Source organism: Macrobrachium nipponense, chromosome 15 (assembly GCF_015104395.2).
Source record: "Macrobrachium nipponense isolate FS-2020 chromosome 15, ASM1510439v2, whole genome shotgun sequence".
In the NCBI taxonomy this organism is placed as follows: Eukaryota; Metazoa; Arthropoda; class Malacostraca; order Decapoda; family Palaemonidae; genus Macrobrachium; species Macrobrachium nipponense.
In genome coordinates, this window is record NC_087208.1 from 66,596,314 (window position 1) to 66,621,156 (window position 24,843).

The window sequence follows — 24,843 nt, forward strand, 5'->3', positions numbered from 1 at the left end:
AACAGGGAGGGACACACTCCTCGTTCCTTTACGAACTCACGAGAGACCTATTACTTTGGACGTCTCACAGGAACATCTCCCTGCTGACAAGGTTCGTACAGGGAGTAAGGAATGTGAGGGCGGACAGGCTCAGCAGGAGGAACCAGGTCCTTCATACAGAATGGACTCTGCACGAGGAAGTGTGTCTCGATCTCTGGTCTCTGTGGGGAACTCCTCATGTGGATCTCTTCGCAACATACATTTCAAAAAGGCTCCCAGTGTTTTGCTCGGTCGTGGAAGACCCAAGAGCGATTATGGTAGACGCCTTCCTGCTAAACTGGTCTCGAGTGGACGTTTTACGCTTTTCCCCCATTCAAAATCCTGGGGTTAGTAATGAAAAAGTTTGTGGCGTCAAAAGAGACGAGGATGACATTAATAGCCCCCTTTTGGCCGGCCCAGGAATGGTTCACGGAGGTGGTAGAGTGGATCGTAGACTTTCCAAGATCCCTACCAGGAAGGACGGATCTTCTCAAACAACCACACTTCAAGAGGTACCATCAAAACCTCCCCGCTCTCGCTCTGACTGCCTTTCGACTATCGAAAGACTTGTCAGAGCGAGAGGCTTTTCTCGCGAAGTGGCAAGCGCGATCGCGAGAGCTCGCAGAACCTCCACTACGAAAGTATACCAGTCGAAGTGGGAGGTCTTTAGAAGGTGGTGTAGAGCCAAGAAGTTGTCCTCCTCCTCTACCTCTATAGCGGAAATTGCTGATTTCTTGCTATTCCTGAGAGTAAAATCTCATCTAGCCGTATCCACAATAAAGGGATACAGAAGTATGCTCTCGGCTGTATTCAGGAACAGAGGATTAGATCTGGCAAATAACAAAGATCTCCACGATCTCATAAGATCTTTTGAGACTTCAAAGTCTAAGGAACCAGTACCTCCGAACTGGAACTTGGACGTAGTCCTCAAATATCTGTCTTCGGATAGATTCGAGCCTCCGCATCTGGCATCATTTAGAGACATAACTAGAAAATGCCTATTTCTTTTATCTTTAGCGACGGCAAAAAGAATTAGTGAGTTACAAGCTCTGCAGGATAAAGTAGGATTCAAGGGAGACTCGGCTATTTGCTCGTTTAAGACCCTGTTTTTAGCGAAAAACGAGAATCCCACGAATCCCTGGCCTAGGTCATTCGAAGTCAAAGGAATGTCGAGTCTCGTAGGCAGAGAAGCAGAGAGGTCTCTATGCCCTGTTAGAGCTCTGAAGTTCTATCTTCAGAGGAAGCGTCAGTGGGAGGCTCTAGACAAGGTCTTTGGTGCGCGGTAAAAGACCCCACAAGACTGATGTCCAAGAATGCTCTAGCGTTCTTTGTAAGAAACGTCATTACGGACGCTCATAAGGTCTGTCCTGACGAACAATTACAACTACTGAGAGTAAAAGCTCATGAAGTAAGAGCGGTTGCGACGTCTCTCTCGTTTTATAAGAATATGTCGCTTAAAAACATTATAGATACGACATATTGGAGATGCAACTCAGTATTTGCATCTCATTACTTGAAAGACGTGCGTGTGACGTATGAGAAGTGCTTTTCTCTAGGTCCTATCGTATCGGCAGATACGATTCTGGGTACGGGAGCCGACACCAATCCTTAAATGTATATACTGTTCTTCTGTTTGGATATGGTCGAGAATCTCTTCGAACAATGGAGGATTCAGGCTCGCACGGGCGGCCGTCTATGTTGTTCATAAGAGAATTCTCGTAATATCCAATTAGTTGAGTAAAATTTTTTTTTTGAAAAAATTATGTATGTGTGCGTAGTGGTTTTTGAGTTACGGTTGTTGTGACGAGTTCGGGGATAACTCGTAACAATCCTTAGTTCTAACATATGGTTAGGATCAGGTGGTCGGGATTGGTTGTGTGCTCCTTCATAAGGTGTATTGTCATATAAGTGGATCAGCACCCATTGACAAAGTCCTTTTAGGCTCTGCTGAGTAAGTGAGTAAGACCCCATCGGCAGACCCACAAGAACTCTTGGCCATAGATCACATATCTCGCTAAAGTTTCTTGAGGTGATGCAGACTACTGGGCAAACACCCACGAAGTCTACCACCTATCAGGTAGGAACCAAGGTTTTATTTATACCTACAACATATGTTGTTTACCTGTCTATTCCATATAGTAGCTGTCTCTTACCCTCCACCGAAGGGTGCCAATCAGCTATGTATATATCTGACAGGTAAGTTGATTGTATGAAAATGATATTGTTATGTTACAATAAAGTTTCATACATACTTACCTGGCAGATATATACAATTAAAGGCCCACCCAGCCTCCCCGCAGGAGACAGGTGGAAGAGAGAAAATATGATAGAAAACGGGGATGGTTCCTAGTCCTGCCGCCCAGGGCAGGCCGGTAGATCACCTGACCTACCTGTAGCGAGTGGCGCGAAATTTGAATTTCTGTCGGGGACGACGGAGTCTTAGCTATGTATATATCTGCCAGGTAAGTATGTATGAAACTTTATTGTAACATAACAATATCATTTTGGTTGGAAATGTGTAGATGAAAATCGTAAGTAAGTGCTCTTTTCATTTATATTTTTTTGACCTGTATGCTCGTTGCCGAGCGAATGCGCTCGACACGAAAACTTATTCTGTATGGAAGTGGAATCGCAAGTACAGTATTCTTTTTCATTTTCATATATTTATTTTGATTGTAGCAATACTCTTTTTGGATCAGTTTCCGAGCTTACCCGGAAATTGATCCTTTCCCCTTTTATTTGAATGAAGTGAAATCGCAAGTGCAGTTCTTTTTCATTTTCATATTTTATTGAGATTGCATTGTTTACTTGGATCAATGTTTCCGCTATTTCCCGGGAATTGATCCTTCCCTTTTTATTTGTATGAAGTGAAATCGCAAGCGCAGTATTCTTTTCATTTTCATATATATTTGATTGCATCAATTCATTATGGATCAAGGTTTCCATTCATAATCGGGAATGGATCCTTTTACCCTTGCGCTCGGTACCGAGGGCGCAAATGCGCTCGATCCGAGCCCTTATTCATTGTGAAGTGAATCGTAATGCAAGATTCTTTTTCATTTTATTCCTTTTATTATTGATTGCATCAATATTTATTTGGTTCAAGTTCCGCTCAGTCAGGGAATTGATCCTTATGCCCTTGCATTCGGGCCGAGGGCACGATTGCTCTCGGGCTCTTATTATTGTTGGGTACATGGGTGCTGTGCGGGGGTGGGGAACGAGAACCCCCCCCGCTCAGCTCCCACAGATGGCCCTTCCCCTTGGGGGGGGGGAGGTTATCGGCGTTCTTCTCCTCGCCCGATCCGTCGAGCGCGGGGGAGGGCGCTCGGTGCCCGATGTACAATTGTATTCGGGGTCTTCCACTCGTTCGGAGAGGGCTCACCCCCCGCGCGAGGGGACTTCCCCCCCACTAATCGCTACTACTGTTATTTCCGCAGGTGCTACTGCCACGAGGGTGGACCTTGGTGAGGTATGGGCGTCCTTCCATTTGCAGGGCGTGCTAGTGTCCAGGGGCTGCGGTTCTATGTCTGGGCCTACTGCGGTCACCCATGGAGTGGTGACCACGCTCCAGGTGACGACGTCCCTCCTCACCTGGTGTACTCGCCTCACGTGGTAACAGTCTTGCCTACAGCCGCTGTGAAGTGCCGTTCGCCGTACCGAGAGGGGGGCGTGCCGCCGCCGCTCGTGGTTGCCGCGCTGCAGCGACCACACTTCCGCTGCCCTAGAGCTCGCCCCTGGACCTGCCGCCGGTACCAGGATGTTGCTGGCTGCTGCTCCACTTCCTGTGTTTCCGGTGCTGCCTGCCGTACCTGCCGATTCTGGGCTGACTGTCCATGCAGTTGCTGCGCTGGCTGTCCCTGCCGTTGCTGCGCTGGCTGTCCCTGCCGTTGCTGCGCTGGCTGTCCCTACCGATGCTGTGCTGGCTGTGCCTGCTGTTCCTGAGATGCCCATACCTGCTGACGTCGTCCCTGTTCGTGGTGGTACTACCCCAGACTATGGTCTGTCTGTACAGGTGCGTCCGGGCCCTGTGGCTTCGGCTACAGCAGCCCCGGCTCCGCCCTGGATGGCAGATCTTACGTCTGTCCTGAGGAAGCTGACGAAGAAGAGGAGGAAGGTGTCGTCGTCGTCGTCTTCATCTTCTTCATCGTCGTCGGCTGCCGCCTCTTCCCCTTCGACTTCTAAGGCTTCACAGCCGAGGAAGAAGAAGGTTGCCTCCTCCATCCTAAGAAGTCTCCCTCGGGAGCTTCTCGGGACCCGTCTCACCTCGGTGGGACGGGAGGGTTCCTTCCGCTGGTCCTCCTGCTCCTTTGGGAGCGGGGCCCGTCTCTTCTTCCGCAAGGAAGAAGACTACGGGGACCAGAGGAGTACCGGCTAACACCGGTACTTCCTCGCCTGGTGTCAGTGGTTCTGCCACTGCATCAGGGTCCGTCTCGGCCTCTCGTTCGCGGGAGGTACCGAGTGTACGGTCGCCTACCAGCGACTGTGCAGCCAGGAACCAGACCTCGGAGCTCGCTCAGCGTCAGGTTCACGGCACGGGGCGGAAGACTGGTGACAGCCGCTCACGCGACTCTCACCAGACCAGCTCTCGCTCTCGCGGCGACCAGCTGGCTACCCGGGGACGTGACGGTCCACGACCGGCCACGGACTGAGGCTGGGAAGAGGTCCTCCTGTTCGCCGGTACCAGCCACGGCTGGAACCAGCGACGTGACGTGCCGTGAGGACAAGCACCGGTCTCACTGTGACAGTGGAGCCTGCAGGTCGCCTGACCGTCGCTCTCACAGAGAGCGATCGGGTACGGCAACCAGCACCAGCTCTTCTGACACTCGAGATCGGGGCCGCTGTGCTCAGTCCAGCCGTTCTCCACAGCGAGACGGTTCGACCAGGCCTGCAGCTCGATCGCCACCGCGGGTTGACGATCGCCTGCAGCCCTCCAAGCCTGCTGGTTCTGCCAGCGAGCGAGGAGGGAGCGTCAGGTCTGCCTCTCCCGTACCTTCAACCTCCTCGGGTTACACCGGGAGGAGCGAGGTATTGAGGAGTGATCATGAGGGGTGCGCCCCTCATGATCCCACCACGACGTCCTACGTGCCAGGCACGGTTCTTGGACCGGCCAGGACGTATGCGCAAGTGGATGGAGAAGACCGAGAGGGCTGTCGCTGTTCCCTTCTTAGGAGGAAGGTTCTCGGAATATGCTCTTGTTCGAAGGGCTTAACGGTCCCACTCTGCAAGATGCTGTGACTTCCGAGATCCAGAGGAACTTTGCCGAGGTTATGGCGCTGATTCGTCAGCACAACGACCTCGGGGAAGGATCGCCGCTCCCACCAGCAGAGCCACGTCTCGGCTCGAGTCGTTTTGGGGCCCGAGAGGGAACCCAAACCGACGGTGGGTCTGCCGCGATCGGAGCTTGCCGACTGTGTTGAACCAGGTAGTCTCTCGTCTCCGGACAAGAAGGCTCTCTCAGTTCTGGCCGGTCGAACAAGCTACTTCACCTCCTCTACTGCGACAGAGGCGTTTCTACGTGTCTTCGGACACCGTATTTGAATACCCCTTCGGTCCTCCTGAGGTTTCGACCTCGACGAGGACTGGAATGAGTCGGAGGACGGTATCGGCTCTCTCCTGTCAGGTGTCGATCAGCCCCACCCAGACGACGTTCACAGTGGCGGCAGACACTTAACCTACAGTATGAGTTCGTAACCCTCCTCGGGAAAAACGTTTTCTCCTGACGATACGTTTTCCCAGGCTCTGAGAGGCCATCGCCGTAAGGCGATGGCTGCTCCTTTTCTTCTCCAACTGCTAATTCCGCTGGGAAGGCGAGCCAGTATCCAATTCCTCCCCCATTCCCTCTCTCCTTACGGCTACGAGGGAAAGGGGAGGGATCCTACAGAGATTTCTCTGTAAGATCCCACGTTAGGGGCTGCGCTACCGGGGGGACCTTCGGGTCCTACCTGACGTAAGCCCCGGTCATTGAGGAGGGATCCTGCCCCTTTCTCGATTTCTACGGGAATCGAGAGGACCACCAGCCGATATCGTTTGACGAATTCGGTGGGGGGTTTCGCAGAGTGCTTAGAATTCTACGGAATTTCTAGCGCACTCAGAGTGTTCGAGTTTTTTACGATCTCCAAACACTTAGGCGAGACCACGGTCCAAAGTGAGCGAGAATCCCCGATAATTGTTACACGATAATCGGGAACCTCGCTTATGCTCGAATTCCTGTAATTTCTAGCATTTGGAAGAAGACTGCTGCGGAAAGAAGAGTATCTCACAGTAGGCGATTAACCTGGAATAGAGAAGAACGGACGGGAACTTCCAGTTTGGCTTGAACTATCGTCTTCGGTATTCTGTTCACCATTGAAGCTTTCTTTTGGGAAAGACTTCTCCTTCACTCTCTTGACTAGAGAACGAAGGCGGTCGATCTCCAATCCTTATTCTCATTCCTCGAGAGGAAAGAATTTAGGATGGAGGTCGTGGTACAGAACCTACAAATATACTACGTATATTACCCTCGCGACATGATTCTTTTAACAGTTGAATTGTCCGGGGGGTAGGCGCATACCGTAGTTAACTCTACGGTTTGTGACCGAGACGAATTGTATCTTAATTGAACTGCAACTCGGGGTTGCCTGCAACCTCCCAGCAGTTATCAGTTTCGATTTTAGATACTTGTATTGTCATGACAACACCAAATCAGCTTTTGTATTTACCGAAATCCGTTTCGGTTAAATATAATTGCTCGAGCGTATTCTTTATGCTCGATGGTTCTAGCCGAACGCATTCCTTCGTGGAATAATGGATTACCTGGCAACTCAGGATGACGAGTCACCGAGAGCTACTGCGTATTGAACTGCCTGATAGCGGCTCAGTATCAGCTAGGTCTCGGAGATGAACGGTCGGTTACGTCTCTCTCTCCCCTGGTTTGATTGACTACCGAACCGTATCTCTGCCCAACAATCATGGACTTAGGTCTCTGATTAACGGGGATTCTCGCAATAATGAAGGACCATCTACTGCTGTGACGCTCGATTTCATCGCCTTCGACATTGCGAGAATTTTCAACAGAGATATCTCTTGGACTCTTTCATCTTTCTGTTTACCGCACGGTAACAGAAGTCTGTACTAGTCACCCGCTGCATCTCACCGCGATAATGCGAATGATTTTTGCAGACATCTGAGTTTGTCTTCAAAATATCTCGTATTCGTAGGTGTGCAATTATTCATTGCTCGCCCGAATTAACAGATATGTCAGAAGACATCGCCTACTCTCCGACCTGACAGCTCTACTTCCAAATGTTCAGCCCATGAGAAGCAGTTCTTCAGGCAGTATTTCCCTGTCTTCATTACTGAAAAGCGCTCCGCTTTTATTGCAACTACGATCCTCACCGGACAGCAATGAATAGCGGTTAGCGTTCTTCAGTCTTTGTAGCACAGGTTCAGAATCTTGAGATTCTTCTCTCGGTTCAGCTGTGAAGCCGTAGGTTGCATTTTCTGTACACCTTCGTCTTCAACGACACATAGTGTTGTTTCTCCTTAGCCGAGAATCAACTATACTATGAGATATCTTGCCATCAGGGACCTCGGTCTCTAGAAGGCAATTGACTTTCGCCTGTTGGGCACATGCCTTAAGAGAGTCATCACCTTGCCTTCTGGCATCGGTGACGAACAAATTATTTGTTTAGTCTCTTGGCATAACCCTTTTAAGGCGAAGGTCACGTGACTTGCTCGGGTGCTTGGACAACTTGCCTCCTACCGAACGCAGTCAGTCGGCAGCTGTCAGAGCGCCCAAGTCTGTTACGAACTTCGCTGTGGACTTAGTTCGGTTGTTCCATAACAGTCTTTTCTTCGTCCTAACGGCTTGTCACAGTACCCATACCATCGACACCCACCATTGAGTGTCGGTGTCCTATCCACTACCGAGAAGAACAACTTCGCTGCAGACGGATAGACCAGTATGGGTACAGGACATCACCGAAGTCGAGAAGAGGGATAGGTCATACGACCATTCCCTTCTTTTCCTCTGAGGTAATTGCATGACTTTTCCTGCGAAGTCAAGCATCCAGGGGATGGGGATTCGTGACGCTCGATTTCGTACCGAATTCGTAGCGAAGACTCTGAACCCTTCGGTTCCTGACGATCGGTTAGAGTCCTTCACAATCCCCTCCCTAATGGACTTCACCACCTTCGATGCGAAGGAGATGCTGCTTTGTCCTGTGAAAGCGCGACCGCGCTTTCTGAAGAAACTCGACATCCCAGGCTGAGTGTTGAAGACTCTTCGTCAGCACCAAGATGACCTAGAAGTACACTCCCTCGAGTTACACAAGAACTTCTCCGTGGCGCAGGTACTGAAGGCAGGGGTCTGGTACAACCAGACCACTGGCACCTCCTTCTACCTTTTGGATATTGCCCACAGGTCCTTGGATCGTTTTCCTTGGGACCCGTGGTGGCTGCTCAACACGTTGTGTAGCTAACCCAGACCCTAGCAGGCTGAACAGCATCGAGTCCTGGTGTGACTGTAAGAATAGATAAGTGAATGAGAGAGTGACTGGCTTCTCTTCCTATCTTTTTCTCCCCCCTCTACCTGTGGGTAGAGGGATACGGTCATCACCTTGCTGGATAAGGACGAGATGCCGGTGAGCTACTCGACAGAGCCCCATCCTATCCCTTTCACTAGGGATGGGAGCGAATATCCACCACTTCCTCCTACAAGGGGGGGGAAGTGGATGCCAACAAGAGACAAACCATAACTTTATGTTGCCTCTTGCAAATAGGAACTTGTTCTTGTTTGCTGGTACGAAGAGATACGCTTGCCTCTCTCTTAGTACTTGGTCCAGAGGTCTGACCATTGATCCTGCGGTGCACACCCCGATCAATCGGACAGAGGCTTGGATCCCTCCCTCGCTCTTACGACCAGGGAGGCATTCCAAGGTTGGGCGAACACCAGTCTGTTCACAAAAGACTCAGATTCCTCCCACCAAGAAGTGAGTCTTCCTATTGTAAAAGGACCGAAGGTTTGTATGCCGTGTCGGAACAAATGACAATTTGTCCAAAATTGCATTTTTCCTAACTATACAAACCTGAGGTCCTTTTACACATAGTCCCACCTCATGCCACCCTTCACTCTGCAGTTTTTGCTTGGGCCAAAAGCAAAAGTGATTTGTTTACCTCCCAGTTGCGCGCGCGCGCCTGTCGGACAAGCAGTTAACTACCGAACCCCTTGTTCGAAAGCTTACGACCTATCCAGCTGCCGCTAGTACCTTCCTATTGTAAAAGGACCTCAGGTTTGTATAGTTAGGAAAAATGCAATTTTGGACAAATTGTCATATTCTTAATTTTCTTTTCACATATTACATGCATCTAAAATCTGAAGGCACCAGCGTATTCAGGGTGATTGTATTGTATGAAAACACAAGTGTTGTTTTTTCTTGATGACATGAATTATTAAAAATCCAATGATAAATAAAAACAGGTATAAAGAATGAAATGTTTCCTCTTCACTTTTACTCGTTGTAATTCCTTTGTTTTATCTTCAGAAAAAAGATGACTTAATTGTACAATTAATACCGAATCCTTTGGCATGACCAAAACTTACCTATCTTGAGCAAAACATGGGATTATTGAAGAAATATAAACATATTGCTAGTTTTCTAAGCCGCAGACAAAAATAATGAGACTGAGCGAGTGGCCTACCTCCCAGTACCAGCCAATCAGAGGCCGCCAAGCAAACGTCTTGTAGGCACAAGAATCTACCTTGAGTGAATGGACTATAGTCATTTTCATCAAAACCTATTTCAACAATAGAAAAAAATAAATGATCAATGCCAAAAGTTAGTCAAAACAAATTAACCTAGAAAAAATTCTTACTTCATGTTCAGCAATGACGGATTCTAGTTGTCGACTGCTGCCAAAATGGAAGATGCTCTTTCCTTTGTCTTTAACTTAAGGGCAAGCTTTTTAGCTTCGAGAAAATATGTCTTCCTCTTCGGCTTCTAGCAGATGCATACATGACGCGGAATATCAGAATACACTTCGCAGATCTGAATAATACGTATGATGATGGTGATGATACTGATTATTCATACACACTGCGCTATGACATTACAAATGCGCGAGGTAGAGCCTTCCGTCTTAGCTAATGACTGAGCAGGAAATCTTTCTCTCGCATTACCCCTTGGAGGAATAATAGTTTTTTCCTACAAGCAGTCCCCCACCCCTTCTCTCAAATACCAGCGAACCCCGACCCCCACCTAAAATAATTGAAAAGACAATAGATTTGATACGTTTTGCGGCGCGTGACTCTCAGACTTTGAACGGCTTCGTAGATACAGAAAATCTATTTTTGAGAACTAGCACCACATAAAAGGGGAATCGCATAATTCGGGACCGGACTATATCTCCTTTTCCTTTGTATGCCATTACTGTGAGGCTCTTTCCTACTCTTCTGGTCCTGTCTGTCTCAAGTTTTTGTGAATTCCAGTGAATTCGGGAGAAAATCAGCTCTCTCGTACTGCTTGTACTTTATATTTTCGTGAGGGCTGTTGTAAACTCTTCAGCTTAGCTGATCCTTTTATTAAGCCAACCTCCTCTATTTGCCTGCTTATTTTCATCACTTTCAAGATTTCTTTCTCAGTTTTCATCTTTATATACTTTGCCATTTTTACTTCTTTCCATCTCACCTTGGCTACTTTGCTATTTTTTATATTTTATCTTTTCCCTCTGCAGTATTTAGATTCTGATTCTATTTCTCACAATTCCTTGTCTTATTAATTACCACTTTCCATTTAGCCTTCATCATCTTTTTCCATTTACATACATATTATGGATATCTAGCCTCTTTGCTACTCCTCTGTCAAAGCTTGAAGGTTTTTTTTTCTTAGATTACCATTTGTACAGTTGCTCTCTCTCTTTCTTCCTTTCTTTTTGTTGCTTTTTTTTTCAATGGTTTCCACTGACCAAATTTTACAGGTAGATATTTCCAAGGGGCTTAAAAATAAATGAGATATTTGACTTTTTAGAAAGGTGGAGGATTATCTTTGATACCTGTATATAGTGCAATACAAAATATAGTAACTGCCCGTTGTTTTTTTTTTCAGAGAGGAATATCAGTACATAAAGCTTCCAACAGACATAGATGACGCTAAGAATTTAGGGAGAGTATTATCCCACTATAAAGATCGTTACTACTTGGAGGTGCTAGCAGGAGTATTTGTTACGTATATATTGTATCCTTTAATATTCAATAATAATCTGGCCCAAACTTTGAAATGCTTTTGTAGTTGAGAGAGAGAGAAAGATGAGTACTTGAAAAGCAAGTTTAGTGGGAAGGTGATAGTAATTTATTGGTAAGTTCTTGATTAATCAGTGAGAGTAGATAATGAAAATTAAGCTTCCATATGAATGTACTGTATATTTATGGGAAAACCAGTTTACAGTAATCCTATGTTATGGTAATTAAATTTAGAACAAATTGCATGTGCTGAGGTTTTTTTGCTCTAGATTTAGTGAAACTTAATTAAATCCATGGTTTTTATTTTTCTATGCTGTGTAGTTTCCTTAACTATATTAATCAGCTTACAGACATTTGCAATACCAGGCTCTATATTTCTTTCCATTCTTTCTGGTAAGTCAGTTTCTTTCCCAAAAGGTTTTGATTTTTTATTGTAATTTTTGCTGATGTATTGGAGAGTACTAAATAAATTAGTATGGTCTGTAATTTTTGTCTGTTTAGTGATTATTTTCATGTTCATTTGATCTTTGCAGTTCATAATGCCAAGATTTTATGTAGCCTTTTTGTTCTTAATTATGTGCTAAACCTTTCTCATGAACCAGTGATCTTTTGTTTTTTATCTGTTCTTGATTTCCAGGTTTCAGCTGCAATCACATGACAAGGTTTATACTTGCACTAAATTTTATTATACACTACTTGGTCTTAATGTATTTTTTTATACGTATAAGTAACTTACCAAGTAATTACATTGCTTAAAGTTTCACTTATTCTGCAGCTAAAAATTTTGAAATTTGTGAAGCGTGTTTTTTTTTTTTTTTTTTTTTTTTTTTTTTTTTTTTTTTTTTTTTTTTTTTGCTAGGTGACTAGCCCTGCCTACTTTTGGGAAAAGAGAGGAACAACTAGCAAAAGTTGTTAGCTGCAGCTTTGATTTTGGAATTCGTTTCTTTCCGATTGTTATTTCATCGTTTGAAGTATTTTGTGGTTTGATAGCCTTATGGCATATTTAGATAGAGTTAGGCTCTATTTAATTACTATTTTGACAAATTGGTCAGTTGATTTAGACTTCCTTTCTTGATGATGACTTTAGTTGACGTATTTTTTCAATATGTCAGACTCAAGTTTAACTAGCTTTAGATATTGCAGCAAAGATTGCAATACATACTTGTTTGTTCATATGCAAACAAACCTTCAGTCTTAGGAATCTTATGATTCACATTTATTCTGCACAGACTCTAGAGGACAGGTTTGTTCAGTAGATTTAAGGTGTACTGAGTGTACTGACTGGGACATTAAATAGTGGAAAACTGTAAATTCTCAGTTAATTGAACTGGCTAAGAATAAGAAGAGGAAGGCAACTGCTAGACGCATTAGTAAGTCTTTAGCTAGCCAAGAATCTCTAACTAATAATGATCACAATAATGATAATGTTGATTTTGACATTCCTGTGATATCTGTTGGATGCTGTTCCCAGTTCACTTTCTGTACCCGTTCCTTTATCTGGCTCTCGCTTCCATACCCAACCCCATTGCCAGTCTCGATAGTAAAATTGATGAAAGGTTTTGAATCGGTTGTATAACCTGCTACTCATTTAGCCACATATGTGAAGTCCTTAAGTGATGGACCCTCAGTATCGTCAGAGCTCTCATTGGCGCCCATTCGCCCTTCAGTCTTGGAGAGCTCATCGTCTCTGGAGTGCCATAGATCACCCAAACAGTTGACTTGCCCAAACACTCGGTGACTCAAGGATTTCTTACAGAGACAGAACGCCTGTCTTCATCTGCTCGTTTAGCCTTTGGTGGTTGGAGCCTATTTGTCTTTCCACCCATCTCCTGCTGCTGTATATTGGTCTCCCTTGCTTCAGGCCTCTCCTACTGCCTCTACTATGCAAGTGCCTGCTTATGTGGATCCAATTCAGAGCAAACGAGACACTATTTTGAGCCTACTCATCAACTTCCTGACTTAGCCTTGTCTCGTTTCCTTAGAGGAGGAGGATAATGTACTTGCTCATGATGCTTGCCCTTTGGCTCAAGTGTCCTTGTTAAGGGTATCGGCGGGGTCGGGGGTTAATTTTGAGTGACGGTGTTCAAACTTGCACAGGCGTTACCTCTAGTTTGACTAAAGATGCACACAAAATTTCAAGTGAATTAGATAAAAACTTTTTTTTAACAAATATTTTTCTTTAAAACATAGTATTTTTTATTTGTTTTTTAAAGTATATCTCCTTCCTTATTTATCATTCAATTTAAAGAAAGAAAAAAGTAATAGCAGAAAGTTTAATACCTATCAAATAAAATGGCAAACTCAGAAATCCAATATGTGATGTGTGCTATTTAAAAAAAATATTTAAAAAAAATTCAATAAAAAATATCCTAAAATTATGTATTAGATATTGGTAAAAAAAAAAATTTGAGAAAAAAAAAAGAAAAATAAATTTGCCGATGTGTTCTCTCACTATCTTTATTCCAATTGCTTTTTAGATTATTAAAATCCATTCATAAATAAGGGAGTTTTTAGAATTTGAATGCAGAAAATGTATGTTTTGAGAAAAACGCAGTTAAAGTTTGCTAACCAATTATTTTGCTTTCAGAAGCATATAAAGTTTCTTGGAAAAGCCTACATGGCGTCTGTTTCCTTCCTTTTAATAAAAGATATTATTCCTTCTAAAAAAACAAACATTTATCACTTAAAGAAAATAGTTTATATTATTTTTGGGGGTTATCGTAGAACGCCGCTTTACTCTTGTGCTGCCAAGTTTTTAGAAGGCTAATGAGCCCCTCCTTCATATCCTCCTTTTGATGTTCTTTGCTTCTTTTGCTTTCTTGAATACATAGCAGACCTTCGTTTCCTGGTCTTCTCTTTCATCTGAAGGCCTTTCAGGTTTTCTTCTGTCGTTTTTCTCATAATAGGCAGCAATGAACTTGGTGCATAGCCGATATTAGGTTCCATTGCAGCAATATGTTTTGATATATAAATGAAGCTGTTGTTTCACCGATATGTTCTGTTTTCACACTTTCAGATGGCACCTCACACTTACACTTTAGTTTCAAGTCAACATCAAAACTGTTTTTATCAATTTCAAGTGTTATATTGCTGTCACACTGCCCGCAATACATCGAACTAAAAGCGTCTTTTAGAGCTTTCAAGGGTAATGAAACTATTTCTCCATCATTGCTTACACTCAGAATGTCTTCTTTTTCAGTCATATAACTTCTCAATAAAAAAAACTCCCTAAGTTGCCTCCTGATAAAACACTGACATCACCTGCTACGTCAGGGACAGCAATTACATCTTTAAAATGCTCATTCTCTTCCTCCTCCCCCTCCTCATCATCAGATAACTTCAAAACAAAGTTGTCGGTGCCATCATCATCATCATCTTGATATATTTATGCAAGGGAATAATAGATTTCCCTTGGAGCTTCGTAATAGGAAGTATTTGGCATCTCTTCAGCACACAGGGCAGGTGGCGACATGTGAGAAGCTACATTAGCTCTCTATACTTTTAGTTTCAAGATAAGTTTTTGTACATGAACTTTCCTGTCAGACATATACTTAGCTTACGTCTCTGACGTCACGACAGAATTCAAAACTCGCGGCAAACGCGACAGGTAGGTCAGGTGATCTACCTTACCCGCCGCTGGGAAGCGGGTGTAAGAACCAACATACCTTTCTTGCCAGATTTTTCTGTCGTCGGTGTCGACCACACCTGTTGTCGGTACCTCTTGACAGTTGGATTCTTTTCTCGTTTTCGCCCTGGATTGTTTCTACGGACTTTTGGTGAAGTACCCGATCTTTTGGCCTGGCATTCGCGATTTGTGGACAGTTATTTGACTTTTCTTTGGATTTTTCTTGGATTCATGATGTCTGATGTTGATACTAAGAAAACTGCTGTTTAGAGTTTGTTGTATGACTGAGTGTAAGGTGAGGCTACCGAAAGCTGCGGTAGACCCTCACACGGTATGTTTGAAGTGTAGAGGGAATGAATGCACCTTTAATAATCCTTGTAGTAATGAATGTGAAAAGCTGAATGAGGATGAATGGAAGTCTTTGTCTTCCTACTTGAGGAAGCTTGAAAAGGATAAAGTTAGGAAAGCTTCTTCTAGGAGCAGTAGTAGATCTCGTATTAGCGAGTTGGATATAGATAATCCTATTTTAAAAGTAGCTCCTTTGTCAGTTTCAGCTCCTGCTCCCTGCACCGAAGCCGAAGATGCGCCTTCGGAAGTGGCCTCCATGAAAGCCACCATTCGCAGTATGGAGAGGAAAATCAAACAATTAGAAGGTAAGAGTGATTCCAATAGTGATTTGTGCAGTGAACCCAGTGCAGTGGAGGGTGCGTCTGATCGGCTCCCTAATGCTTCCAGGCCTAGACCTCTTCATGACTCCCAGTCCCAGTGGAGGAGGAAAGTCGAAAGCCGCAGGAAGGTTAGGGAGCATCCCCACCGGTCAGGCGTCCCCTCGGTAGCTCCTGTTGATCGTTTCCAGGCTACCTTGGATCGCTCCAAGAGAGAAATATTGCGCCAATGCTTCTCGTCTTCGCCTTCGCCTTCTCCTAAACGAGGATGGAGCTCTTCGGAAGCCTCGTGCCCTTCGAAGAGAGCCTGGAATGCTCCCTGCGCCCGTCCATCCAGCCCTGAAGTTTTTTCGGAAGAGCCTGAGGTGGAAGCGAAGAAACGTAAGAGATCTCAGGAGTATCATTCCCCGAGCAGAGATCGAGCCTCTTCACCTGTTCAAGAGTTTGTGAATTCTCCTGCAAGGGTGTTGGCTAACCTTCAGGCGCAGATTTCGGCTCTGGCAGGCTCTCTTTGCGTGTCGTCTCGTCGTAGGAAGGACGTCTCGCTTCCTGTAAAGAAGTCCAGGCTCCCCTCTCCTGACTCTCGCTATTCGACGGAAGCGGCCCGCTCACCTGTGCGTTCGGATTCTCGCAGGAGACTTTCTGCTTCGGACAAGATCCCATCTGCATCCAAGCGCCATTCGCCTGACAGACAGGATGTCTTTGTTTCTCCTTCGGACAAGGAGCAGACTGCTCGTAGGAGATCTTCACCCTACAGACGCTCTTCTCGAGACAGGATCGCTCCCCTTGATAGGCGCCAAGAGCCTAGTAGGCGCTACTCGCCTCGTAGCCGCTCCTCGTCTCGACTCCACTCTCCTGTTGACAAGCGCCCTAAATCGGACAGGCGCTCTTCGCTGGACAGGCGTCAAGAGCTTGTTAGGCGCGTTTCTCCTGGCAGGCGCTCTTCTCCTGACTTTCACTCTCCTCGAGTCAGGCGCCGAGATCCTAGCAGGCGCTTCTCCCCTTGTAGGCGCTGAGATCCTAGCAGGCGCTTCTCCCCTTGTAGGCGCTCACCTAGTAGGCGCTCGTCGCCAGAGATCCTCTCGCCTCGGTTCAGGCGCCAAGAGCCTGGTAGCCGCTTCTCGTATGGCAGGCGCTGTTCGCCTGGTAGCCGCTCTCCTTTGGATAGGCGCCAAGAGCCTGATAGAAGTTCTTCTTCAAACAGGCGCTCTGCTCCTGACAGCCGCCTTACTCCTGTTAGGCTCCAAGAATCTGGAAAACGCACTCCTCCAGACAAGAAGGATGTTGCAAGTAGGCACGTTTCTGAAGCTTTGTCTCCAAGACGTATACGTCTTACTTCCTCTAGAGACTCTTTTAAGAATAGTCGCGCCTCTAAGGATCATGAGGGTTCTTCAGCTCAGGAAGAACAGGATCCCTCAGAAGAAGAAGGACCAAAAGACTCCTCTGTTTCCTCCTATAAGAGGTTGACAGATTTGCTCCTGCAAGAGTTCGGAGATATCCTTTCTCCTGTGGCTCCTCTTTCTCCTCTTTCTTTATTCTCCACTTCGAAGACGTCGAAGGTTTCGTCTTGTGTAAGGATGAAACCTACTGTTTCCATGAAGAAGGCGCTTAGAGGTTTTGGGGAATAGCTCCTTTCTAAGGAAGAGAAAGGGAAGACTGTTTTTTCTTTCCCTCCGTCTAAACTGACTGGCAGATTGGGATTCTGGTACGAATCAGGCGAACCTTTAGGCCTCGCTCTCCCTTCGTCTGCGGACTCGGACTTCTCTTCATTGGTGGATTCTGCTCGTCTTGTTCCGCCCTCTGTCCGCCAAGACTACGTGGGGGATGAACGAACTTGACCACCTACTGAAGGGAATGTTCCGAGTCCTGGAAGTTTTCAACTTCCTTGATTGGTCTTTAGGAGTTCTGGCTAATAAGACCCAGACCCCTGATTCACTGTCTCCTGAAGATCTTAACTGCGTCCTCACTTGCATGGACAAAGCAGTGAGAGACGGATCGAGTGAAGTCTCCTCACTGTTTGGAGCTGGAGTTATTAAGAAGCGGTCTGTCTACTGTTCGTTTCTCACTAAGGCAGTTTCACATGCACAAAGGGCCTCGCTTATGTATGCTCAACTCTCTCCTCTTCTGTTCCCCAAGAAAATTATTCAAGATGTCTCGAGTGCCCTTTCAGCTAAGGCTACTCAGGACATGTTAGCCCAGGCGGCCAGGAAACCTCGCTCTGTCTTCCAACCCAAGGCCAAGAAAGAGACTCCTCTGAGGCAGGAGCCCTTTCGAGGAGGACCCGCTGTCAGAGGTTCTTCAACCAGAGGAACTAGACCTTTTAAGAGAGGTAAAACCTTCTCTAGGTCAGTCAGAGGGAAGAAATAGCGATCAAGGACTCCAGACATCAGTGGGTGCCAGACTACTGAAATTTGCCGACGTCTGGGCCCACAAAGGGGCAGACAATTGGTCCCTATCGATTGTCAGCAAAGGATACCTCATTCCCTTCTCGTCAAGACCACCATTGACGACAACTCCGAGGGAGTTGGTGGCCAAGTACAAGGACCCCATCATGAATCAAGCCCTTTCTCTAGCAGTAGATCTCATGCTAGAGAAGGAGGCTATAGAACTAGTGAAAGATCCCCGCTCTGCGGGCTTTTACAACAGACTATTCCTAGTCCGAAGAACTCAGGAGGATGGAGACCGGTTTTGGATGTAAGCGCCCTGAACGTCTTTGTGGAAAAGAGAAGTTCGCCATGGAGACAACTTCCTCAGTGTTAGCGGCTCTTCGTCCAGGGGACTGGATGGTGTCTCTAGACCTTCAGGACGCTTACTTTCATGTGCCGATCCATCCTTCTTCACGGAAGTATCTACGATTCATGATGGGAGGAAACATCTTCCAATTCAAGGCCTTGTGCTTCGGCCTATCGACTGCACCCCAAGTTTTCACGGGGTTAATGAAAAACGTGGCGCAGTAGCTACATTTTGAGGGAGAGAGGGTGTCGCTTTATCTCGACGACTGGCTAATCAGAGCAGTCTCAAGAAAGATGTCTGGAGGACCTTCAAAAGACCCTTACATTGGCAAGTTCTCTGGGACTTCTGGTGAACTTCCAGAAGTCTCAATTAATCCCAAGTCAAGAGCGGATCTATCTGGGGATTCGGATAGCTTCTCTGGCTTTTCGGGCTTTTCCGTCGCCAGAGAGGATAGCTCGTTGCTACGAGAAAATAACGACCTTCCTAGAGAAAGATGCATGCACAGCGAGGGAGTGGATGAGTCTGCTGGGGACACTCTCCTCGTTGGAGCAATTCGTTTCTCTAGGAAGGTTGCATCTCAGGCCTCTACAGTTCTTCCTATACCAGAACTGGAGGGCGTCTCTCCCAGATCTGGAGTTCTCCTTCAAGATCTCAAGGGGAATCAAGAGAGACCTTCGGTGGTGGAACAACCCACTTCGTTTTGTGGAAGGAATGTCTCTTTACATGCCGAACCCCAACCAGTGTGTTGTTTTCCGACGCATCGGAAGCAGGTTGGGGAGCGACGCTCGGGACAAGAGAAGTGTCAGGCACCTGGAAGGGGGATCAGGTGTCCTGGCACATCAACAAGAAAGAGTTGATGGCAGTCTGGATGGCATTGAAAGCCTTCGAGCCCCACGTCCGAAATGCAGTAGTGCAGGTCAATTCGGACAACACAACAGCCTTGGCGTACATCAAAAAACAGGGGGGGACGCATTCCTTCTCCCTGTACGAAACAGCAAGGGATCTTCTGCTGTGGTCTCAAACAAGGAAGATCAGTCTTCTCACCAGATTCGTACAGGGAGAAAGGAACGTCGGGGCGATCTCCTGAGCAGGAAGAATCAACTCCTGCCTTCCGAGTGGACCCTCCACTCAGAGGTATGCCAAGACCTGTGGAGAAGATGGGGCAGACCTCACATCGACCTCTTTGCAACAGCAAGGAACGCAAGAATCGAACTTTACTGCTCCCCGATCTCAGACCCAGGAGCAGTATCAGTGGATGCGTTTCTCCTAGATTGGACAGGTCTAGACGTCTACGCCTTTCCCCCCTTCAAAGTACTGGGACAAACCCTCAAGAAATTTGCTATCTCGGAGATGACAAGAATGACGCTAGTAGCTCCGTTCTGGCCCGCCCAAGATTGGTTCACAGAGGTACTGGAATGGTTGGTGGACATTCCAAGAGCACTTCCACAAAGACAAGATTTGCTCAAACAACCCCACTTCGACAGGTATCACAGAAACCTCCCCGCTCTCAATCTGACTGGCTTTCGACTGTCAAAAGTCTTGTCAGAGCGAAGGGGTTTTCGACGAAAGCTGCTAAGGCTATCGCCTCAGCTAGAAGACCTTCGACCCTTAAAGTCTACCAGTCGAAGTGGGACGTCTTTCGCCGGTGGTGCAGGAACCAGAAGTTTTCCTCTTCCAGTACCTCTGTGACTCAGATAGCAGATTTCCTAGTTTTCCTCAGAGAAAAATGCGGTTTGGCAGTATCTACTATCAAAGGATACCGGAGCATGCTGGCTGCTGTGTTCAGACATAGGAATTTAGATCTTTCGAATAACAAAGATCTTCATGATCTATTAAGATCTTTTGAAACTTCCAAGAAAACTTCGAACGAAGTTCCAAGTTCGAATCTGGACGTGGTTCTTCGTTTCCTGAGGTCCTCTAGGTTTGAACCACCACATTTAGCCTCCTTCAAAGATCTTACGAGGAAAGCTCTCTTTCTCATGGCTTTAGCATCCGCTAAAAGGGTTAGTGAGATTCATGCCCTAGAAGGAAGGGTAGGTTTCAAAGGAGATTCCGTGGTTTGTTCCTTCTTTCCTTCGTTTTTAGCAAAGAATGAGAACCCCTCAAATCCTTGGCCAAGGAGCTTTGAGGTTCGTGGATTATCTGCCCTAGTAGGGGAAGAACCTGAAAGAACTCTTTGCCCTGTTAGGAGTTTAAAATACTACCTTCAGAAGAAGAAAACCCTTAAGGGCATTGAGGACAGACTATGGTGCTCTGTAAAGGACCCCAGCAGACCATTGTCGAAAAATGCGCTGTCTTTCTTCATTAGAAGTCTTGTGAAAGAAGCACATAGATCTTGTATGTAAGAACATTTCAAGCTTCGCCAAAAGTCAAGGCTCATGAATTGTGAAAGAAGCACATAGATCTTGTAATGAAGAACATTTCAAGCTCCTAAAAAGTCAAGGCTCATGAAGTGAGCCGCCATTGCCACTTCCTTGGCCTTAATAAGAATATGTCTCTTCAGAATCTGATGAAAACTACATTCTGGAGATGTAATTCAGTATTCACCAACCACTACCTAAAAGACGTCAGTATTACGTATGACGAGTGCTTCGCATTAGGCCCGTACGTATCGGCGGATTCGGTGCTGGGGCAGGGAGCTGGAACATATCCTTAGTAGTTTTTTCCCTTGTTTTTGTTAATTGAGTTCATATGGTTGTATGAAAAATGATGCAGGTAGGCATCTTTTTTCGTTTCGTAATACTAATAACTTTAGTTTGGTTAGGTGATCGGATTTGGTTTGAAGCTCCCTGCGTTGGTAGTGGACAGGTTCTGTCATAGAAGAGGGCGAACCCCATTGACATGATCCGACTTGGATTCTACTAAGTAAGCGGATATCAAGTCCCGTTAGTAGACCCAAAGAGTCTTTTCAGCTGTAGGTCACGCCCTCGCTGTAGCTCTTATGGCTATGCAGACTAATAGACAGTATCTATGAAGTCTTCAGCCTAAACAGGTAAGAACCAAGGTTATTTTTATCCTACAACAGGTGTTGTTTACCTTTTCTTTGTTATTTTCTGTCTTGTACCCTCCACCAAGGGTGTCAATCAGCTAAGTATATGTCTGACAGGAAAGTTCATGTACAAAAATGATATTGTTATTTTACAATAAAGTTTTGTACATACTTACCTGGCAGACATATACGATTGATGGCCCGCCCAGCCTCCCCTCAGGAGACAGGTATAAGAGAGAAAAAATCTGGCAAGAAAGGTATGTTGGTTCTTACACCCGCTTCCCAGCGGCGGGTAAGGTAGATCACCTGACCTACCTGTCGCGTTTGCCGCGAGTTTTGAATTCTGTCGTGACGTCAGAGACATAAGCTAAGTATATGTCTGCCAGGTAAGTATGTACAAAACTTTATTGTAAAATAACAATATTTTGATATTATGAGAGCTTGCTTCCCTTCGTTTACTTAACTTCTTTTTTGGCATGTTAGTAGTATATATAATACACAATTGCTGTCTAAAAGTCTGAGGAAGTGTTGCAATTGATTGAAAATAACAAATACACGATTGCATAAAAAAATACAAGAATTCTCTCTCGAGACAAGTGGCTCACGTTATTCAGTCATGGGAAGAGTTGCCATCTTTATCAGGAAAACATATTGTACGGCATACGAAACAAAATGCAATGAAAAGAAACTCAGGAAAACATATTGTACGGCATACGAAACAAAATGCAATGAAAAGAAACTCAAATACTTAAAGAATGAATGGAAAATGAAATAGTAAAACCACCCCTAACCAGACCTTTAATTCTCTACTTGGATGTGGCCTTTAAATTGGCCTTTAAACCATTTAAAAAGCCTCATATCATTATTATCTTACGTGTGGCAATGGGCGGGACCCAGATGTATGGAAATATGACGATAACTCATTTTCACGAATTTGAGCCAATTTCGCCAAAATTACAGGCCGCCGATACCCTTAAGGCATCTATGCGTAACATTTCCTGGATTCTTTTCACCTACTGTTCCTTTGTCCGCTTCTGCTTTTCTTATGGATTCACATTTGATTCTATGAAGCTCCCAGAGTTGGTTGGTGCTTTCCTACATCACCGGTGAAGTCCCTTCTCTGGGAGTTTCTGCCTCCTCCCGGGGGAACGTTTCCTGGTTGATTAACTCTTCATGAAGGTCTGCATTCTCTTCAAGACAGAAGTGTACAACAAGACAGTGACAGTCCATTTGGACAGCACAAGGGCCCTGTCATACAACAAAAATCAAGGGGGAACACACTTTCTCTCTACGAGGCAGCAAGATATCTGTTTTGGGCAGATCAAAATCAAGTTAAACTTCTGATACGGGCAAACTGAGCTGCCAGAAACAGGTGTTACTCACGTAGTGGACATTTAATCCTCAAATTTGCTCAGATCTATGGAAGTTGTGGGGACAACAGTCATCGATCTCTTTGCAACTTCCAGAAACCACCGCCTACTGCTTTATTGTTCACCAGTCCCAGATCTGTTAGCACGAGCAACAGATGTCATGGTTCAGGACTGGTCGAACAAACATCTCTATGCCTCTACCTCTGAGTATGGTGAGGCAGGTAATAAACAAGTTGCAGACTCCCAGAATGTGTCCATGATTTTAGTAGCCCCCTTTTGGCCAACAAAAGAATGGTTTCCTGACCTTCTCAAACTTCTGGCAGACTTTCCAAGACTGTTACCTCAAAAAACTCACCCTCTCAAACAGCCCCATTTCTGGCTGTTTCATCAATGGTTGTCTACTTTGGCCCTGACAGGTTGCAAACTGTGAGGAAACTACTCTGAAGGAAGGTTTTACAAGGTCAGCTTCGCAGGCTATTGCCAAATGCAGAAAACAGTCCTCGGATAATGTATATCAGGCAAAAAGGACAATTTTTCTAGCATAGTGCTAGTACAGAATGTCATGTTTTCAAACTTCTGTAGTGGAAGTAGCTGATTTTCAGCTATATCTGAAAACTGATAGGTTGCCTGTTAGATCTAATTAGATAGTTTGACACTATGAGACAGAGAGAGATCGTAGTAGGACCATGGATCATAGATGTGGTTTTTAATGGTTGTCAGGACCTAGGTTTGAGGTCATGCACTCTGAATCCCTAATGGGTTTAACTAGAAAGGGTCAGTGAAATCCATGCAGACAGAAGAGTAGGCTTCTTCCAAGGAAATGCAGTCTGCTATTTTTCCTTTGGATTTCTTGCTAAAAGTGAAACTTTCCAACCCTTGGCTTCTTTTTCTTTATTAAAAGTTTGTCAGAAATTTTAGGTCCTAGTGAGGAAGAGAGTGTTTTGTGTCCTGTGAGAGCGCTAAAGTATTATTTTCACAGAACAGAGGAAATACGTGGACCTTTTAGTGCATTGTGGTGTTCAGTCAGGAACCCCTCATACCCACTGTCAAAGAATGCCCTGGTATTCTTCCTCAGAGATCTTATATCGGAAGCATATTCTTCTATTGGAGATGGTGTTTTTCCCTTGTACAAAGTGAGAGCTCATGACATAAGAGCTGTAACCACTTCCTTGGCATTCAAACGTAATTTATCTCTCTTCCATATTGCAAATGACCTTTCGGAAAGGCAAGTTGGTGTTTGCACACATTATTTAATGGAAATCAAAACATTTTATATTTAATTGCAGTAACTTTGGGTCCTTTTTCGTTGGCTGGCATGGTGTTGGCAGAGGAAGCATGGGAAGCATCCCTCCCTTTGCTTTCTTCACCTTGAAATAATGGTTTTGAGTTTTTATGGGAGCCTGGGGGTACAACGTACCAGATTCCCTTCAGTTCTATTATGGTTGGGTGGAGGTTTTAATATTTTGTGGGATTAGATGATGGTTTTTTCTCTGGTGGTATAGTCTGTACTGTGCCCAGGGCAGGGACAACATATGTATTTGTCTTCGTTAGCAAATGGAATCATCCTTGCTACAAGGTACCCACTGAAATAGTAAGTGATACTCAGCTATACCGCCGAACCACTATGTGATAGGTGAGCACCATCCAAAGGCAGTATCTTCCTGTAGCAGCTTGTTTATCAGGCAAGAGAACAACAAACATTATTTTAATGCTAGCAAATTTTCTAGTCTCATTTCATTACCATTCATAATGTTTTGGAGTAGATATGTGCATGCACCCCACCTCCTATCAATGTGGAAATCAGCAATATAATTACCTGGTAAGTTACTTATATAAAAATATTTTTATGATAAAGTTGTATTTATACTTACCAAGAAATTAAGTGATTGGAGTCGCCCTTTTCCCCCTCGTATGAACATAGGGGCATAAACAAATTGAAGCCCTTTTGCTAGTTGTTCCTCTCTTTCCCTGAAAGGTGGTTGGGGTGGGGCTAGTCACCGAGCTAAAACAAAGAAAATTGCGCTACCTGCGAATTTCAAAATACTTAGCTGCTGAGCAAGTGAAACTTAAAGTAATGTAATTACTTGGTAAGTATAAATAAAACTATTTTATCGTAAAATTATCATTTCATGTAACATTAATATTGCTGTATTGTACCACTTGCATCATTAGGATAAATTATTAGTGGTTTATATGTATTATGGGTGTCTGGCTGCATTTTAATGATG

The 24,843-nt window shown here is 45.2% G+C and overlaps 1 protein-coding gene across 4 annotated transcripts in view; it reads left to right on the top strand.

The window, feature by feature from the left end:
- The window catches only part of LOC135195028 (transmembrane protein 41B-like), a 131,483-nt gene that overhangs the window by 86,178 nt on the left and 20,462 nt on the right, over positions 1 to 24,843 (top strand). For all 4 annotated transcript variants that reach the window (XM_064221340.1, XM_064221339.1, XM_064221338.1 and 1 more), the window contains 2 exons: positions 11,100 to 11,228; positions 11,577 to 11,626. In XM_064221340.1, the coding sequence (XP_064077410.1) occupies positions 11,100 to 11,228; positions 11,577 to 11,626 (179 nt within the window). The remainder of the gene's footprint in view (positions 1 to 11,099; positions 11,229 to 11,576; positions 11,627 to 24,843) is intronic.